Source organism: Gouania willdenowi, chromosome 20 (genome assembly GCF_900634775.1).
Source record: "Gouania willdenowi chromosome 20, fGouWil2.1, whole genome shotgun sequence".
Lineage (NCBI taxonomy): Eukaryota > Metazoa > Chordata > Actinopteri > Blenniiformes > Gobiesocidae > Gouania > Gouania willdenowi.
Window position 1 is genome coordinate 7,606,608 of NC_041063.1, and position 15,482 is coordinate 7,622,089.

General features: G+C 38.3%; 1 protein-coding gene across 1 annotated transcript; it reads right to left on the reverse strand.

The window, feature by feature from the left end:
- Nucleotides 1-45: 45 nt before the first annotated feature.
- LOC114454542 (cyclic nucleotide-gated cation channel beta-3-like) lies at nucleotides 46-15,270 on the reverse strand. Its single transcript, XM_028435090.1, has 17 exons — nucleotides 15,172-15,270; nucleotides 14,695-14,746; nucleotides 11,953-12,124; nucleotides 9,878-10,041; nucleotides 8,460-8,974; nucleotides 8,334-8,384; nucleotides 7,673-7,759; nucleotides 7,526-7,590; nucleotides 6,351-6,473; nucleotides 4,642-4,783; nucleotides 4,294-4,453; nucleotides 4,128-4,225; nucleotides 3,178-3,261; nucleotides 2,988-3,106; nucleotides 2,059-2,211; nucleotides 144-294; nucleotides 46-63 (listed from the first exon to the last, which is right to left on the reverse strand). The coding sequence occupies exons 1-17, from the start codon at nucleotides 15,268-15,270 to the stop codon at nucleotides 46-48; spliced, it is 2,253 nt and encodes a 750-aa protein (XP_028290891.1).
- Between the last annotated feature and the right edge of the window lie 212 nt (nucleotides 15,271-15,482).

A 15,482-nucleotide genomic window follows, 5' to 3' on the forward strand; every position in this document is an offset into this window, starting at 1 on the left:
AGTAGATAAAAGTGTTCATTCACTTCCAGAAGAAGAAGATCTTGCTCAGCTGCTGCCAGCCGCCTGTGGACACAGAATGGAGGTTAGCACCATTAGCATAGTTAGTTCGCTGACGTTTGACTCTGTGAAGGGAAACTTCTCACCTTCAGTTGGCGGATGACGCCTTTGTTGAGGTTTCCTCCGAAGGCTCTCAGGAATTTAGGAGTTGGAGGTTTGGGTCCAAACAGAGCCAGGCCTTTCTTCTTCTCCTCGTCAGCTTTAGCTGCTGCTGGACCTTTGGCTTTCATCAGTTTCCTGCAAATAAAAAAACACACATTAAAGTAGAAAAGACTGGGGAAAGGATGGGGAAAATCCTCTCAACCTTGGGGTCAGGACCCCATTTGGGGTCGCCAGATGCCTTCAAGAAGCTAAGAATATTTTTTTAACAATCTGATTCCAATTGTACTTATTTTTTATTCTTTTTCTGCAACTGCGCCAAACATGCCATATTTTAACCTATTTTCATCTCTTTTCTTGCCATATTTTTGCTCTTTTTAATGCATATTTCAGAGATGTCCACAAGCATAGGTGGCGGGCGGAATAGCCTACTACTCTCATTCTGGCTGCCTTCTACTTTTAAACATGTTCATAAATGATTCTGTACCTTTTTGGCACCAAGAGAATCATTCAAATCCATGAAAGATTGGAGTTTTCCACACTTTAAGCAACTTTTGCAACGCTGTTTAGGTGGCCATTTTCTAAATCTTGCCCGAAGTCTTGTGAGAGCTCAGATCACGCTCCACCAAGTAGCTTGCTTGACGAAGCCACACCCACTTATCTGGTGATGCCGCCAATTCTCCAGTCGACCAGGAAAAAATGTCATAGCCCATGCGCCAAAATCAAAACAAACATGGCGCCCGACACAGAGAAGACGTTCGAAACTGTGCTCTGCTCTGTTTTAAAAGACCTGGATATATTGTTGAAACCACAACAAGAAGAGGCTTTAAAACCGTAAGTCTATAACGTACTACACGCTGTTTTCGTCTGCTGGCTCCGTTTAGAGGAAAAGACCCACACTTAATGCGCTATTGTCGTCAGGTCCGCTCATTGTTTGATTGGAACTCAAACGCCCGTATGAATAATACAAGGAGATTAGGATGGATTCCAGGCTACCAAGCAGCAGCGTTACACTCCTCTCCCATCAGCCATCATTAGCATAAACTCGACCCTGCTGCTGAAGCTCACCAAACTTCCGCGGCTTCCAGCGGGCGCAATTCGGCCCTTAGCCAAAAACATACCACATTCGGATTCCGGCCGCTGGTGCTACATTTTCCATGAAATTAGCACTTTTTTTGCACGGCGATTGTGTGTTTTGCATTTAGCGGGCGCAGTTCTAAATCTATCCGGGAGACATGCACATATTCGGACTTGGGCGGAGCAGACCTTTCTGCTGACACCTCAAACTCCTAACACAAATTTATTTCTGCAAACTTCAAACATCCATGATCAACTTTTGTGCTTCATTAGGAGCCCCCATCCATTGTTGTTTAATTACGAGACCGTATTATTCTATAATTTTGCTATTGTTTTTTGGAGTTGTTGCATCTATTCTCTTTTTGTTTTGTTTTTTTTAAGATTTTTAAAAAATGTTTTTTAAGTGATTTTGTCATTTTGTGTTTTTGTTGTCGTTTCTTGTGTTTGATATATTATCTTGTACGTGTTTTTTGGGTCATGTCGTCTAATTTCTTATCTATTCTTTGTAGTTTTTTGTAATTTTCCCTTTTTTGTGTTTTTGTATTTTTTTAACTTTTGTGTGTTTTTGAAGTCATTTTGTGCCTTGACTTTAGGAGCTGCACAAAATTTTAATTATCAATTTTGTGTGATCTTGCTGTTTTCGTGTGTTTTTCTGACATTGGATTTGTTTTTTGTAACGTGTAATTTTGCTGCTTTTTTCTGTATTTTTCTGTAATTCTGCGCGTTTACTTTAATGTGAGCGAGGGGCCACCTGTTGCTCGTGTCTGATTTTAATAATTTGTCTCCCTGAAGCACAAACGGCTGCTGTGGCTGAGTCAGACTCACCTTCCCTTCCGGGCCAGCACTTTCTGAGACTCCGGGTAGTGAACCAAAATATCAAACAGGTCCTTCTTCTCCAGGACAAAGAGGTTAGCAAAGCCGTACGCTTTGACGTTAGCGGTCCGTCTGTTGCCTCCATCTTTAGAGGACTGCAGGAGACTGAAAAACACACTTTAATGTCTAAATACCTGCAGATAGAGCCAGCTTTGGTTATGAATATTTCAAATACGTTTATAAAAATTTGAGAGCAGCAAAGGTCAACCATCTTAAAAGCGTAAAAATAAGCCCATGTGAAAGAGTGTTGAAATACTGATGCTTCATATTTTTAGGTTTCACTCATTTTTTTTTCTGTGCCTGAAAAAGCGATATTCTTAATATTTAAAATAGTTTTTAAAGCAGGTTCATTATCAAATGGGCCCAACCAGAAAAATACTGTATTTTTGTTTCATATCTTTAACACTTCCATGTGTAAACAGATGTATATACAAATATTTGGAAGTTGTCTGGGGGAAAAAATGAATAAAAATAAAAACAATTAAGGCTCGTGGTCCATTTTTGACCCATCATAGAGTCTAAGTTTGCTTATTTAAAATGGAAAGTGAGTGGGAAAATAGGAATGATGAAGTAAAGGCCTGTATGGTAATGTTTTAGATGTTTGTGCGCCACTGTTTTGTTTTTTAAAGAAGTCATTTACATCGATTAATGTCAACGTAGACACAGTTGTAATAAAAATTCTTGTTATATTTTTTATCGTGTTTAATGTTTGGATTAATCTGGTTTGGTCCATTAGATTTTAAACTGAGATAAAACAGAAATAATGTTTTTAATGTTAATTTCAATTTGAGAAAAATCTTCCAAGGGACGAACATGATGCTATTGTGGGCCAGAGTTTGACACCTGTGTTTAAATCATTGTGTTTTTGGTAAATGACTGACCTGATTTCACCAAACACACATCCTGCCTTCAGAGTCACAAACACTATACTGTTGTCAGGTCCTCCCACCACCTGCACCGCTCCACTTTTTATCACATACATCTCCTTCCCGATGTCTCCCTGTGGATGCATTCATCATCATTTGGACATTTATTCATTTATTACACAAAAACACTTCAATATTGACTCACTTTTTTCACAACAAAGTCCCCAGGGAGGTAGATGATGGATTTGAGTCTCAGTAACATGTCCACCAACATCTGTTGGTCACAGCCCTGTGGGGTCGCACAAACGTATTATTGGTTCCTGTGGTGCAAGCTTTCTATAGTGCACAGGAGCAACTGGAGGCCCTCTGTTTAACTTTAAACACACAGAATTACAGAAAATACTACAAAAAATAAAGAATTACACAAAGTGACACCGAAAACACTCAAGGACAGAACACGTACAGAAAATGACAATAAATGTGTACACAAATAACTGGAAAAGATACAAAACCATAATAGAAATACAGAAAAAAACTAAAAACAGTGCAAAAAACAGAAAAAGAACACCACCTCACATAAAATGGTAAAATACTACACAAAAAAACCTCCAAAACCACCCCAAATGACAACAAAAAAATATGTAAAATGACTTAAAACAAGCACAAAACAACATAAAAAACCCACATAAAATGAGAAAAATGTACAAAATGAGACTAAAAACTCACACAAAGACCAAAAAACACACAAAAGGACAGAAAAGCTATACACAACGACAATAAATGTGTACAAGAATGACTGATTAATATATAAAACCATAGACAAAATACAGAAAATGACTAAAAACAAACACAAACAACCCTTGCCCACCACATAAAATGTTAAAAAAAAAATATACAAAGACTTCAAAAACCCGCAAAATGACTCCTAAAACCTTAAAATGACTCAAAACAAGCACAAAAAAAACCCTTCCAGATGAAATGGGGAGGGGGGGAAATGACTTCAAAAACACACAAAACGACCACCGAAATTTAAAAATGACAATAACAATGTTAACTTTGGTCATTATTCTGAATGCTGACATGTTGATGTTTAGTGTCTCTGCTGTTAGAAAAGTTGCCTGTATCTGTTCCATTGCCTCCTGGTTGTTGCCACACCTTAAAGAGGTCAATCTTCTGAAAGGTTGCCAGGTTGATGTCCACAGCGATGGCCGTTCTCATCACGAGAGGCATCTTATCCAGCAGCTCAGACTCATCTGGAAACATCCACACACACACAGTTAAACCATCGTTAGTGTAACACACACACAGCGTCTCTACTGACCCAGCATGCCCTGAGCGTCCCAGGTGTAGGTGTACCAGGTCCGGACTCTGTTTTGAACCAGACTGGGAATGCGGTTTGACACCATGTAGGACACGGTGCCATCCATAGAGGAGCGGAAGTACGTCTGTCCTGCTGTGGCGGCGCCGATCACATCCCTCATCTGATCATAATAAAGTAGAATTAATGTATAGTTTAACACCACATTTATCCATTCTAACACAGAAGACACTCCACAGGGAACAGTTTATCCTCTACCTCACCAATTAAACTAATGATGGTCTAGAGACTCTGTCTGGAACTACGACTCCTAGCACACACGCTCGTATCCTATCGTATCGCTGTGTTTACCTGTCCGATTAAACTGGAGAACACAAAGATGCCCGTGAAAAAATTAGTCATCTGAAAGAAAATCTCAAAGACGGTGTGGGGCTCGTTAAGACCCCCGATGTTGATCAGACTGCGGACAGCATGGTAGTAACAGCGCAGGTACCTGTGGAGAGGGTGAGGGGGCGTTAGAGAGACGCCGCCGTGCTGGAAGCTCTAGAGTGGATGATGTATGAAATAGTGTTTGTGTGATAGCTTCAGTCCCTCGATGTTTTACTGCCGTTTTATTTCAAATTTCATTTTTTAACCTGTAAAGAGTAACTATACACCAAAACCTCTTTTTCTGCTAAAATGTAAATGTTTTTGGCATGAAGTCGTCTTGGTGATTGATCATAGTCCCACTCTTCACATTTTAGTCTAAGTATTTTAATTTGTCTTAATTTGTTGTAAAATGTCAGTGAGTGCCCTCTATGGGTTAAAACTAGGCTATTACAGTTTAATTTTGCTATTCCATGTTTTTTTGGCTTCTTAAGTCACCGTTGGCTCCGCCCCTCCGATAAAAACTGTAGCGCCATAGTGAGTATTTAGTAGCTATAGAATTAGCGCCAAAATGATAATCATGATTATTTGGATCAAAATTTTATTCCCAATTATTAATCATGATTATTCATCCTGTTAAGGAAAACATTTAGACAAGAATAACAAAACTGCAAAAAAAAAAAAAAAAACCCTGCAACTTTTTGTGGAGCAGAGAATATGAAGTTGTTGAAAAAAACTTTTAGGGTCATTTTTGGCTAACTTGAGGCCAAATGGCCCGTGACCCTCACTAATTTCCGACACTGTCCCAAAGCTCAGGATTTTGTTACTTTAGTTAACTTTGGGTCAAAATTCCTTCCTCTTTTTTTTTTTTTTTCTTTCCAAAATGTTGATACACGATATAACCCTCAACATTTTTAACTCAGAGTCTTACCAGGAAGATAATTCTGGTTTAAATTTGCTGATAAAAAATGTCACACAGGCCCATTCGTTAACAGCTGCACGATATGTGACATTTTAGTCTATTTTTCCTCTAAGGGACAGCACGTGTGAGTGAGTTCTGTAATGTGGCAGTAGTGCAAGCAGCGTCTCCTAAAATGAGTATTTTAATACAAAATAATGTGATATTGTAATTTTCTATATCACCAAAATAGAAATCTTGATATATCTGGACCTTTGATACTCAGGCCTTACAGACGGGGATGAAAAACATTACAATAATGTTATATTTATATTGAATATATCAATTAAAAAAAAAAGAAAAAATGTACTAAAGTGTTTTGAACAAAGCAAAGAAATGCTAACATGTACAGGTATGTGTCTGAATGAATTATATAGCACTGATGAAGCTTCATTACTATTCATTCATTACAAGGTAAATAAGCGCTGCTTTAAACTTCCCTGTAGTTAAAGAAATGTATAAAACGCTACCTGTCCAAGAACGACGGACATAAAGAACGCCCCAAAAAGGTAGTTGATCATCTGAAAGATCTGTCCAAACATGGAGTCTGGAACAGGCAAGTCAGCGATCATCAGCAGGGACTTCTCTGCATAGAAGAAGCAGCTGAGGTAGCTGCAGCAGCACATATACCAAACCATCAATAATTTATCAATAGTCTGGCTTTCCTCTCAGAGCAGTAGACAGTGTGTGTGTGTGTTTGTGGTGAAATGAGGTAAACGTTAGAGATGTTACTCACGCACTGCCCAGGCCTGAATAAACCCATTTCGTTTTTCCAATGCCCTGAAAGTCTGAGGCGACGTAGTAGAAACAGGCGTTGATGTGGAGCATGAAGAGAAGGTAGCCGATGGTTCGAATCACTCTGTTAGAGAAACATTAAAGAGCGTCATGACAACGTCACTTTGTCTGATAACATTATCTTCATCAGTATTCAGTTCATAGCAAGATAACGTTTATTTAGTTTATCAGAGATGAGCAACAAACGTGATTGTATCTGATCTCATTATCAGCATTCATGTCAGTCTTAGAATAAAGACCAACATGAGCATTAATAATGTCATTCTGTATTTTTCTGTTGTTGGGTGTGTTTTTCTTGTCAATTTGAGTGTTTTTATCCACATTTTGTGTATTTCTCTCTCTTTTTTTGTGTTTTTGGAGTCATTTTATGTCATTTTTTTGGTGTTATTTATATGCGTCTCATAATTTAGTATTTTTTTTCTCTTGCCTATTTTGTGCGTTTTTGGTGGTGTTTGTGTGTTTAGTATCATTTTGCATATCTTTTTTATTTTTGTGCTTTTTTGGTGTCATTTTATGTATTTTTGGCATAATTTTCTGTTTTTGTTGTGTGTTTTTGGCATCATTTAGTATATTTCTATTCATTTTGTGTGTTTTTCTTGCCATTGTGAGGATTTTTGTTGTTTTTTGTGGGGGCTCATAGTATAGTTCTTTCTCATTTTGTGGTTTTTTGTTGTTTTTTGTGGGGGCTCATAGTATAGTTCTTTCTCATTTTGTGGTTTTTTGTTGTTTTGTGTTTTTGGCGTCATTTTGTGGGGATTTTTTTGCGTTTTTGTGTTTCGAATGATTATATTTCTCTTATTTTGTGTTTTTATGCTGTTTTGTGTTTTTGTTGCCATTTAGTATTTTTTTTTTTTCCTCATTTTGCATATTTTTGAAGGCATCTTGTTTATTTTTGTCATTTTGTGCATTTACTTTGTGGGCTGGACAAAATAAGTTTCTCAAGCTCTAAACTATGGAATTCAAAGCGTGTGAATGAGATCTATTCACTGATTATTTGTTAAATATCTGATTGTCTTTGTGGAGGAGTTTGCCTTCAGTTCTCTATGATTTTCCTTGTTATTACAAACTGTATTTTACTGCAGTATCACAGACTGTGTGTGTGTGTGTGTGTCTGACCTCCAGATGTAAGCTTTAGCCATGATACTTTCAAGACGATCACTGAACTCAAAGAAAGTGTCTCCCTGTGGAAAAAAGGAACAGTTACACTGACGGGTTATTATAATCAAGCAAACTCTGATCATTGATTAATGATTGTAAACATACTTTCAGGACACGATTGGCTCTGAAAATGGACTTGAATCCAAACTGGAAGTAGAACATGTCCAATGGGACCATAGACAACGCGTCAAACTGTGGAGAACAGACATGTGTTACTGGTTTTGTTTTTTTAGAGCAGGGGTGTTGAACTCATTTTAGTTCAGGGGCCAAATACAGATTAGTTTGATCTGAAGTGGGCCACAGAGGTTGGGAATCTGATTTTAATTTCCATGTATAAAACATATAAAACTATGTAGTATATGAAGCATTGACAATATCTAAGCAGTAGGTGTCAGTTAGTGACTATATTTAATTCATTTGAGGATATTTTGTTCGATAGTTTGAGATTTGAGCAGAACTTGGTTTCTTTCAACAGTTTGAGAGTAAAAATGACTTCCATCATCATGAGCACTCCTGATTCCCTGGGGTTTGTACGGTTTATTAGTGCGTGGGGTGACGTTTGCACACATTTTAATACCCATAAACCTTTAGTGAATTCGCCCCTGAGATATCCATAACTACTGTATATTATTTGGTTATTTACACAATGATTCATGTTTTCTCAGCCATTTTTCTTTCCCCTCAAGCCGATTTGGATCCGAATTGGGCCTTGAGTTTGACAGACGTGCTTTGGAGTCACTAATGTGCAGGAGTTTAAATCCAGTACCTTGAACCTGTCCGTCTCTCTGTAGTGCTTCTTGGTCTGGACTCGGTCTTTCTGGTGAAGAAACACAAACGTTACTCTCACGATGCTCTCAGCTGGTTCCAGATGTTCTGATGACTCAGCACTTACGATGATATCTCCACCTTTGACAAACTGTTTGCGTGGCTGGAAGAGGACAAAGTCAGCGAGGTAGACCAGGTCAGCCAGCAGGTCCAAGGCGACCCAGTAGGGGGTGGCGGTGTCGCTGTGGTAGGGGAAGGCCAGGCGCGCCGTCATGAACCACACGTTGTAGTTGAACGCTAGCGTAACCAGACAGAGCCACGCAATGTAGCGGCGGTCTGTGAATGGGTCAATGGTTTGAGGCAACACGAGGTCCATCAGGTCCTCAATGGGCTTCAGAACCAGGTCCACTGAGGACCAGGCCGCTTCCTTCATCCTCTCCTCTCGACTCTTCTTCTCCTCTTTAGCCTCCGCCTTCTTCTTCTCCTCTTCCTCCTTCTTCTTCTGCTCCGCTTCCTTCTTCTTCTTCTCTTGCTCTTCTTTCTTCTTCTTGTCTTCTTCCTCCTTCTTTACTCGATCCTCCTCTGCTTTTTGTTTCCGCTCTTCAATGACCTTCTCATAGTGGTGTTTACGAAGCATTGGGGCTGCAAGAAAGCAAACACAATCAATGTATCAATCACAACAACTGAAGGCTTGGGGGCCACATCAGGCCCTCGCTCTAACTTTACATGGCTCCTAAAGAAAATATGCACGAAATTACTCCAAAAACACATTGCACAAAATGCGAAATGACTAAAAAATAAAAGAAAAATCAGATAAAAGAAAAATACACAAACAGCAAAATACACCAAAAATAGCCCCTCCCCCAAAAAATCACTCAAAATGTACACAATTACATAAAAATACCCAAAAAAGCAAAAAATAGAAAATGACAAAAAGATAAAATAAGATAACAGAAAAATACACAAAAATAACACCCTCCCAATAAAAATCACTCAAAATGTATAAAATGTTACAAAATTACAGAAAAATACACAAAATATACAAAATGACAGAAAATTACACAAAAAGCAGCATAAATACACAAAAAACCAAGGAGATGGAAAATGACTAAAAAAATAAAACGACAGAAAAATACACAAAACGGCAAAATACATAACCTCCCCCCAAAAAAATCTCTGAAATTTTCCAAAATTACAGAAAAATACACAAAGTGCAGTAAAAACACAAAAGACAACTGCAAAAAATAACTGGAAAATATTTTTTCAAAAACAAAACCAATCACAGAAATGACTTTAAAAACAAAAAAACTACAACACACAAAACACTAAAATATATAGAAAAAATTACTCCTAAAACAAACACGACAATACAGGAAATACAGAAATGTAAAAATACAAACGTTCTGTGTTAAAGCTCTGATTGGTCATCATTCTAAATAATGATGCTACTACTGATCATGTGATCAGTAGTTTGTGGCCTCGTTGTGATGAAAGTTGTGTATCTATGCTCTAGATTTCTACGTTATGGATACGTTGTTCACTCACTGACTGGGGGGCTGATCTCAGGGGAGGAGGCGTGGGGGTCGAAGGCTTTCTCTCTGTAGATCTGTTGTCTCTCTCTCATCAGTTTAGAGATGGCTCTGAGTTGGTCATCAGCGTACCTGTTGATCACGATGGGAGGAGGAGGAGGAGGCGGAGCTTCTTCCTGTCTGAGATCAGAACATGATCAGTTAGACACATCACTTTAATTAAAACAGGAGAACAAGCAAACCTTTAAAATGTGTGTGTTCAATATAAATCTATTCTATTCACTGTAGACGTCCTAAGTAGTGTTTGTTTAAAACAGTAAAAGCAAAGTGAGCAAATGTCATAATCATAATTTTCCCCATTTCTCTTCTTTTCATCTGCTGCTGCTGTTCTTTTTTTCCCCCCATGACTTCCTTACAGACACACTTACATGTTGGTCTTCACTTGCTTTTATTCAGATTTATTCATGTGATCCTGTTTTTAGAAACTACTCCAACCACTCCATCCCATTGCATAGAAATAATATATCATGTAAATAAGACAACTAATCTGACTAATTTTATCTCAGTCGCACCAAATACACAATACTCTGACTTTTCACAATATTTGCAAAGCTCACCTTTTCCCATGATTAATAATAATAATCATAATAATAATAATAATATCAATTCTCTCAATTGTTCAGAATAACCTGTAATTTTTCTGAAAGTTTTCTCACAAAATTCACCAAATTGAATAAAAATAACTTCCATAATCAAATAATTGTAAGTAATTTTAAGTTTAAAGTCATTTATTGCTTTGATATTGTTGACGTCTTATGTACTTTACATCTCATTTATACGTAGTACAAATCAGGGCAGATAAATGTATAAATTACAATTTGTTTTGCCTAAAATCTGCGGCCCACTTGAGATCAAACTGCTCCGTATTTCACCTTTGAACTAAAAAAAAAGGAGCCTTGTTCTATATTTCAGGCAAGTAACTCTGAATTAATAAGATGGTGTAAAATATCTCCAGAACAATGTGTAATTTAACGTAACAATATGTAATTTCTTCTCTTTCACTAACATTTCATATTGAGCTTGTGGTCATTGTCTTCAGTTACGCTGTGTTCCCACGTTAGCTTATGTGCTAACTGCAATCTTAGTAAATCACACTCAACAAAAGCAGCATGTGCAATTTATCAGTGTGCAACGAATTTTATTAGATCTTAATAAATCGGGGCCCCAGATTTACTTTGAAAGGTAAAAAAGTGACTTTGAAAACTGTTGGTCACAACAAAGTGTTGTTTATACTGTATGTTTATATGTACAGTATATATGTTTATATTTTATGTTTGTTTATATGTTTTATGTTTATATATGTTTTATGTTTATATATGTTTTATGTTTATATATGTTTGTTTTGTGTTTATATATGTTTGTATTTATGTTTTTGTTAGCCTGTTAGCTCTGCCTGTTAGCTGTTAGCTTGTTAGCTCAGCCTCTCAGCTCTGCCTGTTAGCTCTGCCTGTTAGCTGCTAGCCTGTTAACTCTGTATGCCAGTTCTGCCTGCTAGCTGTTAGCCTGTTAGCTCTGCCTGTTAGCTGTTAGCTTGTTAGCTCTGCTTGTCAGCTCTGCCTGTTAACTCCGCCTGTTAGCTGAGCCTGTTAACTCTGCCTGTTAGCTGTTAGCCTGTTAGCTCTGCCTGTCAGCTCTGCCTGTTAGCTCTGCCTGTCAGCTGCTAGCCTGTTAGCTCAGCAGTTTTTTTTTTTCTGTTAAATCCTCCATGTTGATCTTGTTCAATCTGTAAATCTTTTAATCCACTCTCAGCTCTTCTCTGTGATTAGACGCTGGATGAACATCTGACACGTTGACTTTATCTCTCAGGGCTTCCTCTGCAGCGTCTCTCATTAATTAGCGTTCATTAGATGATTAATTGGACACAGGTTTGCTGAGTTGGCGTCTTGGCAGATGAGATCAGATCAGTGTTTGGGTTTGGACTCAGTGATACCAACACTTGATCTACTTTATTTAATTGGTTTTTACTTTCATCATTGAATGTTCCAAAGGGAGAAACAGGAAGTGTGTCAGCGTTAAAGAGGAAGGACTCACCCCTCTGCAGGGTTAGAGGGTGGGGCTGCAGGGGTGGGGGCCACAGCAGGGGCTGGTGCAGTGGCCGCAGCAGGTGCAGGGGCCACAGCAGGGGCTGGTGCAGGGGAAACAGCAGGGGCTGTAGCAGGTGCAGGGGCCACAGCAGGGGCTGGTGCAGGGGCCGGAGCTGCATCTGAGGAATAAACAACAATTAATTACATATATTATACAATATTTCACAGTTAGAAGTTGAGCTGGGTATCTATTCAGATTTCCCTAATCGATTCAGTTTGCGATTCAATTAGCTTTTTGATTTGGTTCAGGGTATTTCAGTCACAGCTACTATTTAACTTGAATATTGAAGAGATTCTCAGGAAAGTCAGTCTAACCTCAGAGGAACTGGCATTTTCAAAAAAGTAAAAGCTAGAAAAAATTAAAAAAAAGTCAATATATTTCTGTTAGAGGTGTTAATCTGTGGAATGACTTGAAAGATCAAATAAAACAGTCCGGAACAGTCACAGCTTTCAAAAAGATGTATAAATCTACTATAATTAAAAAATATCTAAGCTCAGGATGAATTAAGTAAGCAACTATCGAAAAGACTTTAATAGATCCGTAATGGATGAAATGAATTAAATGATGACATGATTTAGTTTAAAAAATAAAAATAACATAAAACAAAACGAAATTTATGTTAAAATAACTATTCTAAGTATTTCTCTTCTGTTGGACACTTGCAATTGTTTTTGTATTATGAATCTTTGTGTTTTTGTCTCGTGGAAGTCTGTAAACAGGGTTAGGCATAATAAGTATTAACTTCAGCCTAAACTCTTTCAGGGGGAGCATGTAGATGGTGAAGAGGGTTGGACCGAGTACGGAGCCCTGTGGGACCCCACAGGTGACAGTTCAGCCTACATCAGTCAACCCCACCCCTTTTATTCCCTCCCGCCCATATCACACAGGATTATGATAAATGGAGAGACGAGCCTTCTTCAGCTACATTTTACTTGTCAAAGCCAGACTTTTAACTTTCACCAGCTTAGCTCAGCTGCAGCTGAGGCAGCAGCAGCAACAGAACAACTGATGGATTCCACCAAAATTAAAGGTCCCATATTATGTTATTTTTCACCCATCTCCATTTGTTCTAAGAACCCCAACAACATAGTATTTGAGGTTTATTTTACCAAACCTGCCTGTTTTCTGGAGTTTTAGCCTCTGAAAAGTGACTTTCTGAGCTGTGTGAGTGGGCGTGTCTATAGACGCTGACTCCACCTACGACTCCACACAACAGTTGATCACTAGCAACTTTCTTTTGCTATTCACAACTTTGTTGTTGTTTTCAGCCAGAAAACTGCACAATACAGTAAAACGCATGGCTATTTAAGTGGATATTGTGATTGTGAATCAGAAAAACACTGTTTTATGAAGTGTGTGAACCGTACAGCAACAGCAGCTGTTTCAGCTGCTTCAAACACTTACTGGAGCTGCTACGTTGCTTTATTGTCATCATCTCATGTAGAGATTACAGGAATAGTCCATTCAAGGTGATAGACCGAACCGCTGTATCACATTGTAACGCAAACAGAGTGTTGCCAGATTCATGGTTTGAGTTTGGGCTGTTCTATGATGTGCTTGGGCTGGAAATTATCCATCTGATCTGGCAACGCTGATTCCCGATTTCATGTCATTTTCTCTGTGTTAGACTTACACAGACCAAAAACAAACGACCAGATGGTTTAATTTGCTGGTGGACACAAAAAAAAAGATAAAACATCAACCATATCAACCACGGGCTGGACGTGATGTACAATCGTGCCGGGTCCGGCTCGTGGGCCGTAGCCATGTAAACAGTAGAAACTAACTCTAACTTGGTGCAGTATTAACCATGTCAATGTTTACATGCAGAGCCCAGAGCATTGCATTACACACGGTTGACAACATGTATTAAATGATCGATTTTATGAATCTTTATAGGGCCATTCAATGGAAAATCAATTTAAATTGATTAATCAATGTTTTTTTTTAATATCATGCATCTTGTTAGAAAAATCAATCATCTCTATCATTGTAAAAAGCTGCATGATGTAGTGTAGATTCCTCTTTCTGCTCGATATTAAACTCTTTAGGCCACTCCCATCATGGGATTTGTAGTCCTTGTGCGTTTTTTAGAGTAAATTTGTTTATTTTTGTTGTCATTTTGTGTTTTGGGAGGTTTGTGTCATACTTTTGTAAATTATTTGATTTCTTTGCACATTTGTAGTCTTAAAATTTGTGCATTTTTGTTCTCCTTTTGTCCTTTTTTCTGGTGATTTTTTAGTAGGTTTTTGTTGCTGTTTTGTGTGCTTTTGGAGTCATTTTGTGTATTTTTCTTCTTATTTTGTGCAGTTGGTTTTGTGCATTTTGCATTTTTTTTGTGTATATTTGTAGTCCTCGTGTGTTTTTTGTGATTTTTCTATTTTTTTTGCAGTCAGTTTTGTGTGTTTTCATTCTTGTTTTGTGTATTTTTATGTCATTTTGCACAGTTACTTTGAGGGCTGCACAATACTATATATACTATATATACATACTAAATATCTTTTTTTTTACTGAACGCTGCTCTTGTTCTTGAAGTTAATGTAATGGTTATTACCAACCTTTGGGTGAATAAATAAATAGACTAACTAGTTAATAACTAACTAGAGACAGACATGATGTGTCCTTTTGTCCTAATGTTCCCATTGGAAATGTAAAAGCACTTTTATTGCTTGTGTTGTAATAACTCACCCCGTGCATCGTCCACTTTCTTGGCTTCGTTCTCCTTGTCCTTCGGCTTCTCCTACAAAACAAATCAACATTTCTCCACAAAGTCAGACTTCTGGCTCCATTAGCCGAGTCGCTGCCATTAGTGAGACATTTTAATTTGCAGAACGTTTTTAGGGAACTGTGAATTAAGCATTTGACAAATGACTCCCTCGGCCTGATGGAGGAGATTAAAACCAAGTGAAATGAATTCAAACGTTTCAACAAATACTGTGTAATAAAAGGATGAGGGAGCAGATAAGAAGAAACCATTGAAACCAGTGGGATGTGTTCCATACTGGATGAAGCAGTTTAGGAAGGCGTTCTGTGGCACATTTTATTGTGTACAGCGCTTTGGTCAACTTTGGTTGTTGTGAAGCGCTTTAGAAAAAAAACTTTATTTAATTTGATTTTGAAGCACTGGTTCAGTGACTGGGAGCGTTCAGCTACAGCTGGTCTTACCTTTACAGGAGCTGGAGGCGGGTCAGGAGATGCTCTAATGGTCCCAGTTTCTGCTGGTGTCTGGGGGCCACTCAACAGGCCCTTCAGTTTTCCAAACATGTCCCAACGTTTTGGGTCGAGCTCCAACTGCAACAACAAAGACTGGTGTGTGTGTGTGAGCCGACGCAGAGTCCCACGCCCTCATAACCTGGACCCTGATGGTCTGACTGTATTTAGCTCCACTAATGCTCTCACAGAGAGAAAAGCCCCCTCCATGCCCACAGTAAGCCCATCACCATCTATCCAGGAGCCCAATAGGCTTACAGGTGGAG

What these genes read in the sequence shown, in the direction of transcription:
- LOC114454542 (XM_028435090.1), bottom strand. Translation starts at nt 15,270, where the DNA reads ATGTTTGGAAAACTGAAGGGCCTGTTGAGTGGCCCCCAGACACCAGCA. An exon ending in GAAAGTGGACGATGCACGGG is followed by an intron (nt 12,125 to 14,694) that starts GTGAGTTATTAC and finishes TTTATTCCTCAG; the next exon opens with ATGCAGCTCCGGCCCCTGCA. An exon ending in TCTCCAGTTTAATCGGACAG is followed by an intron (nt 4,454 to 4,641) that starts GTAAACACAGCG and finishes TATTATGATCAG; the next exon opens with ATGAGGGATGTGATCGGCGC.